Source organism: Indicator indicator, chromosome 1, assembly GCF_027791375.1.
Source record: "Indicator indicator isolate 239-I01 chromosome 1, UM_Iind_1.1, whole genome shotgun sequence".
Classification (NCBI taxonomy): Eukaryota; Metazoa; Chordata; class Aves; order Piciformes; family Indicatoridae; genus Indicator; species Indicator indicator.
Window position 1 is genome coordinate 105,206,485 of NC_072010.1, and position 19,901 is coordinate 105,226,385.

The window sequence follows — 19,901 nt, forward strand, 5'->3', positions numbered from 1 at the left end:
GCTTGTAAATTTAGCTCCTATAATCACAGACATATAGACCAGCTGAGGTAAGAATGCACCTTTAGGGATTGTCTAGTCTAACACCCTGGTCAGAGCAGATCACCAGTGCAAGGTGAATAGGTCTGTGTCTTGACAAATTTGAATATCTCCAAAGATGGAATTTACAAATCCTCTCCAGGAAGCCTCTTCCGTTTTTTGCCCCCCACCCACCCACACACACTAGAAGAGTGCTTTTTTGTGTTACATGAAATGCCCTGTATTTCAGTTTGCGTCCACTGCCTCTTGTCCTGTCACCACTGAGTCTGGATCTCTGAGTCTGTGCTCTTTGTTCTCCCCATCAGGTGTTTGCCTACATGTGTCCAACCTCCCAAGCCTTCTTTGCTTCAGGCTGAACACTCCCAGCTCTCTCAGCCTCTCATTATATGACATGCTTCTGTCCCTTAATGACCTTCACGGACCTTCAGTGGACTTACTCCATTTTTTTTCCCTGTTTGTCTTGTACTGGAGAGACAATAACTGGACCTGGCACCCTTATGTGGTGGGCCATTTTGCCACTGCTGAGCAGGTGGAAAGGATCAGCTCCTTCAATGTGCTGGGAACACGCTACCTAATGCAGCATAAGAGGCATATGGCTTTCTTTGTTCCGAGGACACCAGGGTTCAGGACTTTGGACTGAACATTATGAGGTTCCTGTTTTCCCATTTCTCCAGCCTATTGAAGGCCTTCTGATGGGCAAGCAGAACTCTCTAGTGCGTCAGCCACTTTACACTTCACTCCCAGTTTTGTACTGATGGCAAATTTGCTGAATATGCACTCTGTCCCATTGTACAGGTGACTATGAAGATGATAAACAGTACTGGACCCAGAATTAGCCCCTGGTGTAGAGCACTAGGGATTGATCTCCACCAGGACTTTGAGCCCAGCAGTTCAACCTGTTTTAAATCTATCTTGCTGTCCAGTTTTCTAGTCCCAATTTCATTAGTTTCATTAGAATGTTATGGGGAACAGCATTGAAAGCCTTAGTAATGTCAAAGTAAACGACATTCACTGATTTTTCCCTCTTGCACCAAGCTAGTAATTTAATTGTGGAAGGCTCTCAGGCTGGCCAGGCATGATTTCCATTTCATAAATTCATGTTGACTTCCCCAAAACATCCTCTTGTCCTTCATATGTTTGGGAACAGTGTCCAGGAAGATTTTCTCTGTCACATTCCTAGGGACTGAGATAAGACTGACTAACTAGTAGGTCCCTGGATCTTCTTTCTGGCCCTCTTGAAGAGAGGCCATGGTACACCTTGGCACAGCTTACACTCCAGTTGTGTGAGCTAACCTGTCACATTTCTGTGATCCCAGTAAAACTGCAGCCTTGCAAACCCATGCAGACCTCTGTTTTCTCCTGTTTTATCCCCATGCTCTGTGGCAGCATACAGGCACTTCATAATGGTACTTATTTCTGAGGCTTTTGGAGACAAAAATGTGAGAGCTTCCCCTGTAATGCTGTTCTCTCATTATTTCCTTATTTTTGTTCATAATCGTAGAAAAATAGAATCACAGAATGTTAGGGGTTGGAAGGGACCTCTAGAGTTCATCTAGTCCAACTGTCCTGCTACAGCAAGATCACCTAGGGCAGGCCACACAGGAATGTATCCAGGTGGGTTTTGAAAGTGTCCAGAGAAGGGCCACCTCTCTGGGTAGCCTGTTCCAGTGCTCCCCCACTGTAAAGTAGTTTCCCCTCTTGTTGAGGTGGAACTTCCTATGTTCCCTCTGTGTTCCATACCCATTGTTCCTTGTCCTGTTACTGGGCACCACTGAAATGAGACTGTCCCCTTTATCTTGACACCCACCCCTCAGATATTTATAGATGTTGATCAGATCCCCTCTCAGCCTTCTCTTCTCAAGACTAAACAGCCCCAGGTCTCTCAGTCTTTCTTCATAGGAGAGATATTTGAGGCCCTTAATCATAAAGCAGTACAGCAAAGGAAAACAAACGTAATCAGACTATTTTGAAAACCTAAAATGGCATTATATCAATGCTATCTTGATGACACTGAAGGCCAGAGGTAATCATTACCAAATTTCAAAATAATGTCATAAAAAAAGAGAAAAATTTAAAAAGCAAGTTCAATAGGTCTTAGATTGGTACCAAAGCTTGAGAGTTTCCAAGCCTCTACAGTTCATTAGTCATGTGCCCAAAACAGCAACTTAAAAAAAAAAAAATAGAGAAATCAAAACTAGAACTGTGCTTTTAAAATGGGGCGAATCATTCGTGGGAAGATACTTTAGAGAATTCTAAGGAAACTCATGCATAAAGCAAACATGGGCTTTGTTCCCTATTATTCCTCCTTTCCTTTTTTTCTGATCATATTCTATCATGTATGGGGAATGGCCTCCAGGATCTTAACTAAGAATCGCCCATGATTAACCAGAGGCTGCCATGGCAGGATAGAAGAAGAGTCAGAGATTCCTCACACTAAGAGAAGAACTGCTGTGGGAAAACAAAGAGTAATCTGTCTTTTTAAAACTTAGAGGATGAGAGGAAGAAAACAGAGAAAGAGTATGAGAGATGCAAAAAAGAAGAAAGCTCTTTTCTCCTTTCCTTCCTTCTCACCCGGTTTTTGTCGGGGAGAGAAGGGGTGATCTGGGGGCAAACTAACAATACAGAAACAGATAAAACCCTGAGGGAAAACAAGAGAAATCTGGAATGTGTTGGCTTTCAAGTCACAAGTTTCCAATACGGTCATCTCTCCCTGCTACACAGACCATTTGATTTTTCCTTTTAAGTCAGGTTTTGTCTGTGGCCTACGCTGGAGATGAGCATTGTCTAAAATTGAGGTCTCCACAGCTCTCTGTCTTATTTCAGGTGCCTTCAGGGTGATGCATGTACAGTTTTTTTCTTGCTTTTAACCTAAGCATCCAAAAGGACTCCTGACATTGTATAGAAACAGCAAAGGAAACACAGCTTAAAGTCTTTTATAAAGTTCACTGTTCACCTTGAATATAATACTCTTCTGTAAAGGAAAATGTACCAGATTTTCAGTTTTTAAATAATTTATTGCTTTTAATTCCTCATTTAGACACACACATAGGCGTGTATTACACACTTTTAGTCAGATTCCCAAACTGGGTAACCTGTTCTGTCGTGTGAAATCAGCAGAGTTAAGCAGATTTGCAACAGTTATGAACTGGCCCCGAAAGTAACATAACAGGGCAAACACAGGGCTGGAAGTGAAATAAAAAGCAAATGTCAGTCATTCTAATTCCAGAGCTACAAGTCTTTCTCCTCTCCTCTCTGCTGCTCCCCAGATGAAGCTTTTTTTTTAACCTACTTTCATGTTATTGCCGTTGTCATTATTCAAATCCAAGGATCAGAATTCCTTAATTGCTCGTGCTAGTGGGATGGTTATGTCATGAAGAGGAGAGGTGGTATATGTCTGTAGAAATTCAGAACGCATTAGGATATATATGCCAATAAGGATCATGCAAGACTGATCTGGACACTTAGTATAGATCTTGGTAGGCACAATTCCAGCACATCAGTTTGACAGAAACGTATTTGTTTATGGAAAGAAATATTCTAAGTATTAACAACACATGGTCTGAATAATGATAATGGTGCATAACTTATATAGTCATCAGTTCTTCTTGTAAACTCCTCTTCTAAACCACAAAGGCATACTGATGATAAAGTTTAGGCTAGGAAAATACTGCATGGAAGAAAGAGGTTTTTGTCTTATTTGAATAAAATTTCAGATTCTGAAAAAAAGAAAAGTTCTTTCACCTGAAATGCTGTTTCCTCAGTCTTCTTTCCTTGCAGCAAATGTATCCCTTCACCAATAGTATTATCCTCTGTGGATTGTGAAAAAATAAAAGAAAACATGCATTAAAATGTCCTGGTTTAAGTTTTTCAGAGGAATATAATTTAAATTGCACTTGGTATTTCGAGCTGAGATTTTGACTCTCTGAAGTTAATCATATCATTTAAGCTTGCATTTTATCTCAAATTTCTCTGAAGTAAGCCTCTTGAACAAACTGGCAAATTGACTTACATAAAGAAAACTCATTCATCTGTACTTCTTCATCTATACTTAGTCATCAGTTTGCTAACCCAGAGCCCCACCAAGTGCTTCCTATTGCCCAACTAAATTGCAGTAGAAAAGTGTAGAATTTTAATATGAAAAAAAAAAGCCCAAAAATGATCTTTGCAATTGAGATGTTTGTTTTCGATTAGATTAAAATCTGTTTTCAAAGGGTGATCATCCTTCCATTTCTTCTAAGAAATCAATGTTTTGCATGAATCAAGTATTTACTTTCATTATAAGAACGAACAGGACAAACAACTCATTGTAAAGTTTGTTTTAAGTATATCTGCTTTGAAAGATCTAATCTTACTCCTAGTCTGAAGGCAAAGCATTATACTACTGTAGAAAAGTCCTAGTGATTAGATTCCATCAACACACATATCAGAGGCACTCAGTTATTTTGCAGGGGAAGGAAAGGGAAGGGAAGGAAAGGGAAGGGAAAGGAAAGGGAAGGAAAAGAGAAAGGAAAGGAGAAAGGAAAGGAAAGGAGAAAGGAAAGGAAAGGAGAAAGGAAAGGAAAGGAGAAAGGAAAGGAAAGGAGAAAGGAAAGGAAAGGAAAGGAGAAAGGAAAGGAAAGGAGAAAGGAAAGGAAAGGAGAAAGGAAAGGAAAGGAGAAAGGAAAGGAAAGGAGAAAGGAAAGGAAAGGAGAAAGGAAAGGAAAGGAGAAAGGAAAGGAAAGGAGAAAGGAAAGGAAAGGAGAAAGGAAAGGAAAGGAGAAAGGAAAGGAAAGGAGAAAGGAAAGGAAAGGAGAAAGGAAAGGAAAGGAGAAAGGAAAGGAAAGGAGAAAGGAAAGGAAAGGAGAAAGGAAAGGAAAGGAAAGGAAAGGAAAGGAAAGGAAAGGAAAGGAAAGGAAAGGAAAGGAAAGGAAAGGAAAGGAAAGGTTTCTTTTTTCATTATTATTTCATTATTTTCTCTACAATCAACAAAAAAAGGAAGGTCAGTGAATAATTCCACATGATTGAAATTATTCAGTTGTCATACGAAAAGACGTGTTTGAACATTATAATGAAAATTTATACTCAAAGAGGTAAGTAAGATCCTAGTCCTCAAAATGCCTGTGCTTATATTGGAATTAAATAAGACTACAATGAGTATAGAGCTAGACAAAAAAAGCCCTCAAATATTGTGAGTGAAACAATTAGAGGACCACTGTACAGGTAAGTTAGTACATGTATTTTTATATGTTCTTTTTAAAGGAAATTCTGAATTGGAGACATTTTTAGACTGATATTTTTTTCTTAAACAAAATCCTCTGCAAAAAAAATATTGTAGCACAATAACAAATAATCTTCCTCATAGTTTTGCAAGTTGGATGTTGTAAGACTGGGTTAAAACTCACAAACTATAATCTTGGCATCATACAAAAAAATAGCAAGTCTTTTCACATTCTAGTTCCACCTTAAAACCACAGGTCATGTGCAGGGAAAACGCCTTTGAACAATTTCCTTTATTTGCCATGTGCATCAACAGGAAAAGGAAAAATGAGTCACAAAAAATTTTGTTGAATGAATTCGCCTTTAGAGGCTTCTGTAAGAGCTTCTGTTGTAACAGGAAAGTGTTTTTCTCCTAAAGACTTGGTGGTTGCAATAAAACCAGAAGCTTTTCAAAATGCATGTTACATTCCAAAATCTAACATGACTGACCAGATTTTAAGTTGTCTCTTGAAGCCACTGAGGGCCAAGTGTCTAATAATCCAGTTAATTAAATATAGAGGTAGCTAGACTCCAGAAACAGCATAACTCATGTCAAGCAATGCTTATACAACACCATATTAACATAACTGGGTTGTTTCTGGTCCTCAGGCTAATTTGTTTTCATCTTCTATAGGCGTCTCTGCACACCGTAGCCTTGTACTCTGAAAGCTTGCTCTAAAAGTCAAGTCTTGCATTGTTCAACTCTGTGCCCACAAGTTCTCTTATAATCTAGTCCAAAATAGTATTGTTTGGTAGCTGTTTGCATTTGAATCACAAAGAACCATATGACAACCTCAGCCTGAAAGAATACATACAGTAACACTGCTTTTAAGGTAATTTTGTTCAAAACCAAATGAACAATGGCAAGTTATAAAAGCAAACCTTCATGGTCCCCTTTAGTCATGATCCTTTTTGCTAGCCCTAATAACATACTTCCACAGTACTCTTAAATCTTGCTTAAATCAGATCTCCAATCATCTGAAATACGGAATAGGGCATTTGGGTTAAAAAACCCAACCCTAACCAAACAAACCAACAGAACGACAACCACAAAACCCCACCAATCCCCCCCAAAAACCCAAACCAAAACCCAAGCCACAAACATGCAAAAGATACATGGAAGCTGCAGTGTTCTTTTCTTCCTAACCTGGAAATGGCTACCAGTTACTGTACTGCAGAGTGAATAGGGAGAAGTGGAGAATTACATCTGCTGCCTGTGAGAGACATCAGCTCTTTTTTTATGGGTTGTCTCTGTAAAACTCTCTCACAGAAACCCAGTGACTAACTTGCATAGCCAGCTTTTTCAGCAATAATGCTTTTAGGCTGGCAAATCTAACACTGATGGTTTGGTTTGGGACTTGTGAGCCAAGACAGGTACTCCCACTACTCTGTCTGCAGGATATATATGCTTTTACTGCCTTATCAGTCTGGAAAAGTGTTTGAGTTTTTGTTTGTTTGATTTTGTTATTGTTGTTTTGCTTTGTTTTGTTTTACAAGTAATATACACAATAGCATTAAGGACTTAATCCAAGGGCTACCAGCATCAGTGGTCAGTGATTTCAGTGAGATTTGGGTCAGGTGTGTGAATACAGCTCTGACGTAAGCAGAGAAGTCTATGCTGGTCACCACACATGGCTTATTACATCTAACAGGAATTTATATTATGCAATAGTCTTGCAGACATTGAAGGTTTATCTCTGTTAATAGAAAGGTTTGATCTATAGTAACAAATAATCTTGATCAATAGTGATACACTGTAAATCTCTTTGCAATGGTTTTCACCACAGTGTGAAGGGGACTTCCCTAGAAATAACTTTACTGCAGTAGGGAAAAAGGAGATTTTTATTTAGCTGCCAGCTTTGCTTCCTTTTCCTTCTTGGCCCCTGCCCTTCAATTATAACACTTGTCAGCTTTTTAAAATGTGCACTGCTTCTTTGCATGTTTCAGATATTTAAAAGGGTAAAAAAGGTATTGAGTGGAAAAGATTGTGAAGGAAGATCAAAAAGTTCTGCTTTCTCACTCAGCCTTTTCCCACCTCCAAGCTAACAATCTCTGAAGTAGTTTGATGAATCATTACAATTTTTTTTTTAGATGAAAGACTTGTGTGGAAAGAAATGCTTAATATTTCTTTCACCTATCACTACAAACTTTTCCCTTGCAAACCAATGAGACTCACTGAACATTCCTTTTCCTTTTATCAGTTCTTCACAAAAGCAGAGCTCTTCTAAATTTTTCTGTCATCTCTTCTTTCTGGTTCTGGTTCCAAGAGGCCAAATTTGCCCATATATGGGCAAATACCTCAGATATTGCAAATTCAGTTCTAATTTGCAGGCACTTAAGTGTTTATCTTCAAGTAGTGAAGCAAATGAAATGCAGAGGGAAAGCTGGTGCCCCGTCCTCTGCTTTCTTCTGTATAACATGACAGTAGAATTTCTCACTAGTGGATAATACCTAGATCATTTGTACAGCATATATTGAAATAAAGGAAATGGCCATCTTCCCAGTACATTGGCTTAAACAGAGAATAAAACACACGTTCACTTTAATCTCACATATATTGTTTTCTCTTTCTGCTGAACCTGTCTGGTTTGGTCTGATTAGGCAACTATACTGGATATACCTTTACTTTAAAAAGTACAAATATTATTTTATTGCCTAGAAGCACCATTAATCAGGTTAATTGTTCCATTTCTATTTAAACAGATAAAGTGTCTGCTCACTTGTTACTTCTCGTAGTTATTTTTGTGATTTTATACTGGTCAGCTCTTCAGCAGTGTAACTAGCAACTTCTCATACATTAGCTGTAAGGCTGTTTAGACAAAGTTGGTCAAAACAGCTTTAGAAACAAAACTGGAGAAAACAGTTGCCTACAAAATTTTGCAACCTCTGTTTTTTACCTGTCATAAGAGGATTTTTTTATGGATACCTGGAGCAGTCTGAAGTATACAGGGGACATGGATCCTGTTATAGACTCTAATTACAGTTGGCAAGCCCTATACAAACGATGATGGCAATTTACTGTAGTGGAAATCTTTGGCCAACAGACTACAGAGTGAATTAATCATGGAGTGTCTTCCAAGCTTCCTAGTTTTAAGGTAAGCTTTATATTTAGCTGTTTTTTTCTCCCCACGGAGGACAAGATAAATTTCAAAAAGACTTGACAAATGATTTTGCTAGATTACTGGTGAAAAATGATAATTTTTCCTAGGTGCCCTTTTAAATACTTTGTGGAAAATGCAAATTCAGCTGAAATATGTTTAGCAATTACCTTCAAGCTGACAGTGCCTTCTGATGTACGAATCGTTCTCCGGCTTCCTGGAGCCCTGCCAAAGTGTGCCATTCACATTTTTCCTGTCTAAAGTAAAAGCACAGTGAACAGTCGCCTAAATTCATGGAAAACCTGTGAAATAGCAGGGGAGTCTATAAAAATAGCTTCAGAATAGAACTCAAACAAGCTTGTAGAACACTTCAGCATCTGCTTAAACATGGAAATGAATTGATGATTTCATGATATAGGAAATTTGACAGACGGTGTTTGTTATGGGAGTACTTCAAGTTTTGTCATCTTTTGTTGCTGTCTTATACCTCACTTAACACTATTAACACATAATCAGAATGATTGCTATCTTAACCATGGTTTTAAGACCTGGGAACCCACAGAACACCTGTGCCTTTATTTTTCTTCCAGGAATTGTATAAATATTATTTATCTTTATAGTTAATGAGCTAGTGTCTTAGCAAGAAATGGTATCAAAGCTGCCCACATCTCTGTTACCTGTGCTCCAAGACAGTATTATCTCAGCCTGAATGAGAAACTAGGTTGGCTTTAAGAACAAGATGACCATTCTCCTGTTCCCTTAGTGAACTCCAAAGTGCAGCTTGTAGATAACTATTAAGTTTTTGTGCTTTCTGGTTTTGTTTTTCATTTTGGTTTCCAGGGGTTTTTTTGTTTGTTTTGTTTTAATATTGGGTTTCACTCTGACTACGTCAGAAAAATTTCTTTATGAAAGCATTTGGCAGTTCTGCCAAGTGTTGGGAATTCAGTACAGCCTGGATGCTGTAGATCGGATTATACTGCTCTGCATAAAAGTCTTCCAGTTCAGGGCTACATTGCTATGAAATACAGAAACATTGTTACAGGCAGATGTAACAGCCCTTTTATTCAATAAGGACTAGATCACGGTATCACAGTATCACAGTATATCAGAGGTTGGAAGAGATCGTCAGGTCCAACCCCCCTGTCAAAGCAGGATCACTTAGGATAGTCCGCACAGGAATGCATCCATGTGAGTTTTGAAACTCTCCAGAGAAGGAGACTCCACAACCCCCCTGGGGAGCCTGTTCCAGTGCTCCATCACCCTCACTGTAAAGAAGTTTCTCCTCATGTTGAGGTGAAATCTTCTGTGTTCTAGTTTGAACCCATTGTTCCTTGTCTTATCGCTGTGAACCACCAAAAAGAGCCTGGCCCCCTCCACTTGACACCCACCCCTCAGATATTTATAGACATTGATCAGATCCCCTCTCAGTCTTCTCAAGACTAAACAGCCCCAGGGCTCTCAGGCTCTCTTCATAGGGGAGATGCTCAAGTCATCCTCATGGCTCTATCAACTAAACAACTAAACCTAAACCTGAACTCCAAAGAAAAAAAATGTAGAATGTTAACAGGAAGCTCTCATTGGAAAAAAAAAATTAGGAATTTTTACTTTTTAAGAAATTAATGATTAGTTTTTACAGTGAATTTACAAAATAGAACCAATCGAATCACAAGTGTGGATAAGAAAATGCAGTGTCAGGACAAGCTAGAATAAAACCCTGAATTTCCTCTTTGATTAACTTGTTTGTGAAATCTGAAGCAAAGCAGTTTAACATGGTTAAACTGGGACTGAATTTTATTAGATCAGAAGATCTTTCAAATTTATTTATTTAAAGTATTGAAAGAAACTGGACATGTTGAGAATTTCTCATGCTGTCCCATAATAGGTTCTTTAAATCACAGTCCGGTTTCTAGGTTTTAATAGTCTGTTTTCAGTACCTACAAATGTGTCTCTAGAAAGCAGAAAGAGAAGGGGATATGTTCATAGCTTAACGGGTTTTGTTTGTTTTTGTTTTGCCTTTTTTTTTTTCCTTTCCTTTGCATTTGATCCAAGAGCTGAAAAGCAAATTAGACCTTTAATTAAAGCTGGCTCTGCAAGATTAGCAAGTATACAGTAAATTATTTAAACAGTTACTAACCAAATGCTTCATTTTCAGACATGGACTTCTGGATGGATCTAAAAGAATTAAAAGAATTTACGATTAGCTGAAAGTCAGAATGAAAAACGAAAGCAATTTAATCAAATATGGATATTTTCAAACTAATTTTCTTCAAAGCAAGACAGAGGGATTTAGTTGGGCAATTCCCACTGGCTTTAATTGGAGTTACTTGGCTTTTCTCATTCAATCTATCATCTTCTCCCACATGGCACACAAAGCTCTGAAAACTTCTGAGTTTTCGTTCTGTAAAAATATGTTATTTAAGTTCCTATGTTATTAATAATTCTTCAAGAAATTAAGATTTCATGATTGAATCAGGGGGCCCATCAGAAAAAAAAAGAAAAAAAAAAGTAGGAGATACTTTCCTTTAGTCTGCTACAACTTTTAGAAATTAGTGTCTGAAGTTTGGCAACATAATAATAGATTGAACCAAAGACTCTCCTATGAATATACTATCCCCATGATCTTGAGTTATATTTTATTGGCCAAATACACCTTCAGCTTTTTGCACACAATATCAGGGAATAGTCCTAACTCATTCTTCCATCTATGGTCAGTGATTTAGAGAATATACCAAATTAACAGAAGAAAAATAAATATTTGAATTAACAAAGATTTGTCCTGCGAATTAATTTATTTCACTTTATTAGTGAAAAGAAACCAAACAACGAATCCCATCAGAGTTATTTCTCAGCTAGTGGATGAAGGCAGAGGATTATACTAGATGAGACTGGAGATCCTCTAATCTGTGACAATGATTAGGAGAAGAGAAACAGCACAAAAATTGAGATCGATCTCCCAGCTTCAGATGTGGAAGTGTCTCCTGAGCAAGAGCATAAAACTGAACTATTGTTTTTAAAGGAACTGGTCCATAAAGACTAGATTCTTTTGAAAACTCTTGGAATTTTTTTTTTCTTCCAGGGTTCCACAATTTAATTCTTAGTGTCTAAGCAAGGCATACTTCTGTTCATTTTATTTCTGCTGTTCTATTTAATTTGATGCTTCCTTGTTGCCCCATTGTAAGGAAAACCAACAACAACAAAAAGATAATTTGTCACTTTTTGCATATCTACAGAAAATGCTGATGTGAAAATTTCTGCTTTATCAGTGGGGGTATCATGCCAGAATAGCAATGGATGGGTGCAAAATCTTTCCATGTTGAGTGAAATTATTTCCATCCATCTTACCTGTGGTTTATATCGATTAGTCAATTTATCTAGACAACCCTCCTAAGTTCTGATAACTCATCTGCAATAAAACTAGTTTCACAATAGAATAGGTTTCTTTACGTTGTAAGATTTGACACTGTAGCTGTTGACTACTATTTCTACATCTGGAACAGGCTTAGTTCTTATCTAAGCAGGAAACTCTTAGGCAGCTAGATGATTGCTTCATATTTTGTGAAACTTGGTGGGATAAACCGTGTGTAATAGTTTGACTTGTGTAAGAGTGTTAAAGAATGATGAGAAAACCATGAATGAGAGAGTTATGTCTGTATGTTAATTAATGCAGTTTTGGGAGCACTTTCACAGGGCTCTGTCTAGTCACAGATGACTGAAATACATCTCTGTGTTTGGAATTGATAAGTTACCAGTGTTTTTATCAGATGACCGGAAATAGATTACAGCTGTTACTAAGACAAAGGAGCTCTTGATTTTCTTTCAAATCTTTATTTATTTTGAAGTTTCTCAGCAATAGGTGTAGATAATATTTGTGTTCTGAATTTAGTGGAGCCCTGCCTTAAAAAAGAAAATATAAACCAAAAAATTTAAAAATTCCATGGGTTTTCATGCCTGGCACAGCAATACAGATGAAATCTGCCCCTGTCATTCCATTAGGCAGGATTTCAGATTTTTTTCTGGAGGGGATCACTTCAAAAATACAATAGCTTTCAACTTGAAGCCAAAAAAAAAAAATTAAAAATTATTTCCTCTGCTTACTAATATGTATTAATCATTAGCCCACACCATAGCATTTGTCTTAAAGAATGAGTGCAAACCATGATGCTGTCACAAATATACTTGATAAAATAAAGTCTGGCTTCTTGCTTTATCTGGATCATTTTGCAACTGATTTTTTTTATTTGGATTAAAAACCCAAACAAAAAACTCTTTCAGGAGATTAACAGGTCAGTGGCACAAATATGCTATAAAATAGGTTACCACTCCAGTCTCTCAGAAAAGCAGACATATGGTTAAACCAAGATCAGATTAACTGCATTTGTTTTTAGCTGTCCTGGTTCTGATATTTTGGAAGAAAGCTTTATGTATATAAAAAAATCACGGCAAAAGAGCTTTAGTAATGCATTACATGCCTGTTACTTGCTTTCCAACTGCAACATTAATATATGTACTCTACGAGAATTAAAGCAACATTGGCAAACATTAATAAAACAGCAAGGGTGAAAGGTACAAGCAAACGTAGTGACACTATGTAAACCTTGAACTGGTCTCAACTTACTTTCTTTTTTTGGTCACTGTGTTCTCAATGTCAGGAAATTCCTTTTAAAAAGACAGAGAAAAGAAGTCTATGAAAATCAAAATATAATATTTTCCTCACTGGAAAGTCACTGAATGGTGTAGCTTTGATGCATGTTTTTAATATCCACTAACATTTCCAATATTTCATTTTCCAGCAGTGGAAACTGTGAAGGACACAGCACACCGGTGTGTCCTGACTTTAGGAGGTTTCAATACCCATGGCTCCCAAGAAGCTGGCAATTGTAATACCCCTGAGAAAACAGAGAACAAAACTCCTACGTCAAGCATGAATATGGTATTTCTTCTGTTGTATGATTCTTTTTAGTTTTATGAGGATAAAACACCCACATGTTACAATGGGATGGGGCTTTCTAAGAGGCAGAGGAGGAGACAATGTCTGTAATCCCATTACATGTAAAGCAATGTGTTAAGAGAGCAGGAAACTCTAAGTGAAATTGAAAACTGGCAAGCAAACAAGTGTCTATGGCCACACCACCCTGAGAGTGCCCGATCTTGTCTGATCTTGGAAGCTAAGCAGTGTTGGGCCCAGTTAGTACTTGGATGGGAGACTGCCTGGGAATACTAGGTGCTGTAGGCTTTTGTCCCTTTGCAGGCAGGCTTAGTTGGGCAGCAGCCTTTTAGTCTTGGGAGGTTGCAGGTAAGGGGGTTGAAGTGGCAGCTGCAACAACGTTATTGCGCTTGTTGCTGCTAGTGATGGATATTGGGGGGCTGTCTGTTGGACTAGCCTGGCAGTCTTCTTGGTGCATCAGTGGGGTGGGCCAGCATGGTGGCATTTTGGTCAGTGGTCTTTTGGTACCTGAGGGGGGCAGGAGTGTTGTGAAGTGGATTGTTCAGGTGTGATGGTGGGTGATATTGTTAGGTGTAGATGTGGGAGATGTGGAGGGTGCTGTGCCATGGTTGAGTGTTGTAGCATGAGTTGTGTGTGTTGCTTGAGAAGGCTGGTTTTGCATGAAGGAGCAATGTGTGTCTGAGATGTGTGTTCTGGAGTGTGGTAGTTGTGTGTGAGGTGGGCATGGTGTTTGTGAGGGCCTGTATGCAGGAGTGGGTGTGAGTGTTGGTGTTGTGAGAGTTGTGTGGGTGGCATGAGTGGGCTGTTGGTAGCCACAGCAGTGCCTATTGCCATACCACTCTGGGAGCGCCCGATCTCATCTGATCTCGGAAGCTAAGCAATGTTGGGCCCAGTGAGTACTTGGATGGGAGACTGCCTGGGAATACTGGGTGCTGTAGGCTTTTGTCCCTTTGCAGAGATGTTTGGCAAGACAGCCACCTTTTAGTTTTGGGCAGGTTGCAGGCTGGGCATCATGGAGGGGCAGCTGCGGAAGGGGAGCCTTGGGCTTATTGCTGCTGGTGATAGATGTTGGGTGACAGTTTGTTGGACTTGCATGGCACCCCTTTGGGTGGGTCAGCAGGGTGGAAGCATGGTGGTAGTTCAATGAGTGTAAAAGTCAATAACTACCTGAATAAAAGACATTATCATTAAACTGCCTTTGTAATACCAGTATAGAAACTAACTGGCAAACTTCCACATCATTTTTCCAGGGAGAGTCAGGACTTTACAATTCCTTCTTCTAAGGGATAGAAAAGTTTACTGAGAAAAGTTTTTCAAAGCTGATAAATGAGTCACTGTATTCAAGTGCAACTGCAAATCATCACTAATAACTGAGGGCAAGTCCTTGATAGAATTCATTTTTAATAGGCTAACTGATACAGCTGGCAAAACAGAGATGCACTTTGCATGGAATTTGGGAAACTGTATATTGGTCTGGGTTGTTTTTGGCTTAGGTTAGAGTTTCGTTATGCCAGTACTGCACAAAAGCTTTCGGCTTATCACCAGGAAATTCTGCTTTGACTCCTTCTTTTGAACATTTGCAAATCATCAGTAAGTTCCTGGGTTATATGTACCCACAGGGACAACTTGTTCCTTAAAAATGAAGTGGAGGAGCACTTGGTCAGTCACCTAAAAAAAAAAACAAGTTAAGTATAATAAACAATGCTGTATCTAAGATTCTGATTTTAAATTGTTATGAAGTGACATTCTCCAATACACAATCATTCATTTCCCTTGGAAATTTGGTCAAGAGGGTTCTAATTTCAGCTTTTTAGTTCAGACACAAACTGCCTTCAATTATCTGCAATGAAAAAAATGCAGACACTTTGAAAGAGAAAATTTTCACCCTGTTTACTTTCAGGTATATTATTGTCAGTCATATTTCTTCCATCTGTGCTGTTATCATACATCTGTGGCTTATTGTTTGTTTCTGGAAAAATCTTACCTTAAGGGACTAAATGTAATAAGAAGGGAGGATAATTCACTTGAAACAGATATTTTTTTCTAGGTTGTGTTTCATTGCACCTGTAAACAAAACTGCTTGCTTGTCTAGGATGGTGAACCACTGAACCACAATTTCATTCCATTGGACACAGAGATGGATAACTGGGAGGATTTACCAGAGACCTTCCAGCATAAATGAAATTGTTCATTGGTAAGAACAAACTCTACTGGCACACTGATGTAGAGGAGACTGAGAGGAGACCTCATTGCTCTCTACAACTACTTGAAGAGAGGTTGGAGTGAGGAGGAGGCCAATCTCTTCTCCTTGGTGGTGTCAGGACTAGAGGAAATGGTTTCAGTTGCACCAGGGGAGGTTCAGGCTGGATGTTAGGAAATATTCTTCACTGAAAGGGTTATCAAACATTGGAATGCCAGCCCAGGGCTGTGGTGGAGCCACTGTCCCTGGAGGCATTTAAGCAATGCGTAGACCTGGTTCTAGAGGACATGATTTAGTGTTGACCTTTCAGTGATGGGTCAAGGGTTGGACTGGATGATCTTTGAGGTCTCTTCTAACTGGATGTATTCTCTGTGATTCTTTGTGAAAGTTGTGCAAGTTGGCACAGCCCTGAGGGGTTGTGCCACTGGCCTGCAGCCAGCACTGGCCTGATGGCAAGATCACATAGACCCCAGAGCCCAATGATACCTGACAAGATGTGGGAAGAAAGAGAGAGTAATGTGGGTGTTGAAAGAGTGAGCAAAAGGGTTCCTCACTTTGCAAGTAATGCCAAAACATCTTACTGCATATTTGCCGTTCTAGTTATCTTGGGACTTGAAGTTAATTTTAACTTTAAGAAAACCTCAGGATGTCATGCTAGGACAGAAAAAAATCTCTGATCCCTATACTTTTTTGATATCTCCTGAGACAGAATATGAAAGCACTGTATCACTTTCATATCTATTTCTTCCAGCCTAGAAAGCAGAAACTGGGATAAAAATGTCCATGATGAATGTCACTTCAATCTGCTGTGCAACAAGAGACATAAAGAAAGCCCCAAACCATTCATTATTTTATAAATATGAAAACCTCTGTGTATGGACCTATTTCTCATATTCTTTATGTTTAATTTATTTCCTTCCTGTAATACTATCTACATCTGCATGGTTCTGACCACAGTAATTTTAAAATGTCATCCACGCTGCATGACAAAAAGCCAAAATATGAACTTCATAAAACAATTTAAGTGCATAATTGAGCATTTTATATTTTTCCCCTCTTCTCAGTAAAATCCATCATAGTTTTTTTTCAAATCTTCTTCGAGAGAGTGTATTAAGAAAAGGCTGTTTTGATGTACTGAGGTCATTTTAGCTGAGTGTAGGAAGTTGTGTTAGCACCTGGACATTTGTGAATGATAGTAATAGTATACAGTTTCCAGAGAACTTTTTTTTGCATGTGTAGATTTGTTTGCAGATGCTGTGTACAGATCAAAAGAGTATACAGAATTTCCTATCTGCTTTGAAATACTGCAAATAATGTAACATAAATTTCTTGCTGAAAACCAGTTAGCATCTTGGTCTTGGGACAGATCTTTTCAATAGCTCTAAAGAAATGAGTAGATGAGGCACACAGAGAAGTGGAAAATGGTTGAAAAAGTGGGTTTAAGGCTCAATATCCCATTGAAAAATACAAAATCTTTTATTTCAAAGAGGCTTTTTATAGTAAACATTGTGTATGGCAGGATGTTTTAGTTTAGAATTTGTATATGATCTAGGGAAAAAATCAGAGACAAGGAACTCTCTAAACTTCAGTGTGGCCAAATACCTAGAAAGACTATTAATTCATTTCTTCACAGCACTGGTTTCTTAAATTCCAGCAAAAGATGCATGTACAGCATTACATCATACATTGATACAGGTTTGTGTTCACTGGATATCATGGGATGCAGTGCCACAATGAAATGTGAAAGGGCCACTTAAAATTGCAGCTTTTATTTGATGCATCTCTTCCTGCTGTGTCTGCATCAGTTGGTCAAATTAGGGTGCAAGAATAAATGCCTCTTGTTTGTACAGGCTTTTTAAAAAATATCTTTTCAGTATTTGATTATGCTTAAAATAGTACATAACTTTAATCTGAAGCTAGAAATTAAGCAGTTTTATCTTTATATGTTTTATCTTAGAACACAAATTAAGGGTCATCTAGACTCTACACATTCTCCAAAATGCATAATTATGTTGTTTGGGGGTATAATTCTTCCCTTCCCTGTGCCAAACATGAATGATCTGTTTCCTAGAAAAAAACTGTGCATGTGGAAACTCAGCATTATGAAATTATTAATGAAGTCCTTTCCTCCTTGCTTTTATCAAACAACTCTGAATTAAATAATTGAATGTGTCCCTCTGGTGTTTACAAGCTAGCTGAGAAAGCTAGAGCTCCTGTGTCTGTTAAGACTTGCAAACAGGGAAATGATAATTTCAGATAACTATCCCTCTGCTTTCCCTCACTGGAATCAAATATCAATTATAACACTGCAGATTAAAAGCAGGTGTCATGACTGATTGTTATTTTCCTGTGAATAACTCAGAACGATCAGTAAATATTTGGCACTTTTCTGAAGTACAGGGTAGTCAATTGTATCGCAGTCAACAGCTGAAAAATATGTGGATCTCATGACATTTGGTGATTGCAATCTGACAGGAAATATGTGAAAACTGTTTTTGTAGTGAAGACTTTTCCTCAGAAGCTGAAGGCAGTTCAGAGATAGAAGTCTGTAACACAAGAAGTAGAAATTCAGTTTCCTAGCTAGTAGCATAGTTACAGGCAAACCGTATGGTTTATTACATACTGTTGGCTACCAACTGTTGCTGAGGAAAGTCCGGTTCAGCTTTGTTATGCAGAAGGTTCAAAACCAACTCCACAAATCTATTGTTTTGTTCTGTCTGAGATTACTGAATCTGAGCAACAGACATGAGAACCAAAAAGTTAACAGTCCACTTCCCTGGGAGGATTAAAATGAAAGGACAAATATGTATAACAGGAACATGACAGTACCACAGGAACATCCCAGACAAAAATATTTTGTATACTGAACAGTTATATTAAGGAGAAGAATGCTATACATGAAAAAGAGATTATTCTTCATCCAGGATGTGTCATTTGGACAGCAGTAAAAATAATCATGCTTTAAAAAGGTACCCATAGAATATGTTCACTGAATTATTCCTCCACAGCTTTGGTGACCACAGTACCCTAATACTTCCCAACTCTGCAGAAGAATGTCACAGCCTATCTGTGATTAGGATAAATCACAATATACAAGATAACTGTGAGAAAACAACTATGTTTTGCAGCGTAAAGGAAAATTTCCTCTGGCTCTGGTCTCCTTTTTTTTAAAGTTGAGGGGAGCAGATCTTGAATGCCCACTCTGCTGATTTCTGAAGTTGTATGAAAAAATGGAAGAGGACAAATCCTCCTAAGGAGGAATGTGCCATGCTAGGCTGCTCCACCCTCAGGAGGTTTAATAGCTCTGTGGAATCCACATGGCCATGGTTCAGCCAACCGTTTAAACACACTCTCGAGCCCATACCTACTTAGTGCACTTACGTATGTGCATTACTGAATAATGATAGATGGCTAAATCAGGGCCTGAAGGAGCCAATAATGTTCTGAATTTATCATGCTGCGGGGGCCACCTTGCAGCCTGGAACCAAGTGACGGAATTAAAAATGGGAGAGAAGTACAAATGGGCTCAGTTAATAAGCTTAACGGCTTCATCCAAGGTGTAGGTCTAATAACTCACATGCTAGAAATAGCAGATAAGATTACACATAGTCCTTTGGCCTTAGCAACATTTTTCCATAGGTCTTACTGCTGACACGTCATCACTAATCTTGTTTTCCATTTCTAGAGTGTATTTTATAAATAATGTTGATTCTACAGCCAGCACAGTGACTCAGCATCCAGCCGTTATTTTTAGTTAACTGCTGAGCTGAATATTCTCTTCGAACAAAACAGACTAAAACCCACAGTCAGCCTTAGGAAGCTTTCGTTAATATCTAGTGAGCCAACAGTCTGCTTATACATTTTGTCATAGAATCATAGAATCAGTCAGGGTTGGAAGGGACCAGAAGGATCATCTAGTTCCAACCCCCCTGCCATGGGCAGGGACACCTCACACTAGAGCAGGCTGGCCAGAGCCTCATCCAGCCTGGCCTTAAACACCTCCAGGGATGGGGCCTCAACCACCTCCCTGGACAACCCATTCCAGGCTCTCACCACTCTCATGGGGAAGAACTTCTTCCTCACATCCAGTCTGAATCTCCCCACTTCCAGCTTTATTCCATTCCCCCTAGTCCTGTCACTACCTGATATCCTAAAAAGTCCCTCCCCAGCTTTCTTGTAGGCCCCCTTCAGATACTGGAAGGCCACAATGAGGTCACCTCGGAGCCTTCTGTTCTCCAGACTGAACAGCCCCAACTCTTTCAGTCTGTCCTCATAGGAGAGGTGCTCCAGCCATCTGATCATCCTCGTGGCCCTTCTCTGGACACATTCCAGCATGTCCATATCCCTCTTGTAACAGGGGCTCCAGAACTGGACACAGTACTCCAGG

General features: G+C 38.8%; 1 protein-coding gene, 1 non-coding gene and 1 pseudogene across 2 annotated transcripts in view; 2 read left to right on the top strand and 1 right to left on the bottom strand.

The window, feature by feature from the left end:
- Positions 1–8,611, bottom strand: part of SAMSN1 (SAM domain, SH3 domain and nuclear localization signals 1) — a 71,048-nt gene extending 62,437 nt beyond the window's left edge. Inside the window, exon 1 of the mRNA XM_054392850.1 lies at positions 8,540–8,611. Coding sequence (XP_054248825.1) covers positions 8,540–8,611 — 72 coding nt within the window. The remainder of the gene's footprint in view (positions 1–8,539) is intronic.
- Positions 8,612–13,483: 4,872 nt separating this feature from the next.
- LOC128975028 (5S ribosomal RNA) lies at positions 13,484–13,602 on the top strand (annotated as a pseudogene).
- A 534-nt stretch (positions 13,603–14,136) lies between these two features.
- Positions 14,137–14,255, top strand: LOC128974959 (5S ribosomal RNA). The gene has a single exon (XR_008489325.1). It is a non-coding gene; the product is annotated as a 5S ribosomal RNA (ribosomal RNA).
- Positions 14,256–19,901: the final 5,646 nt, after the last annotated feature.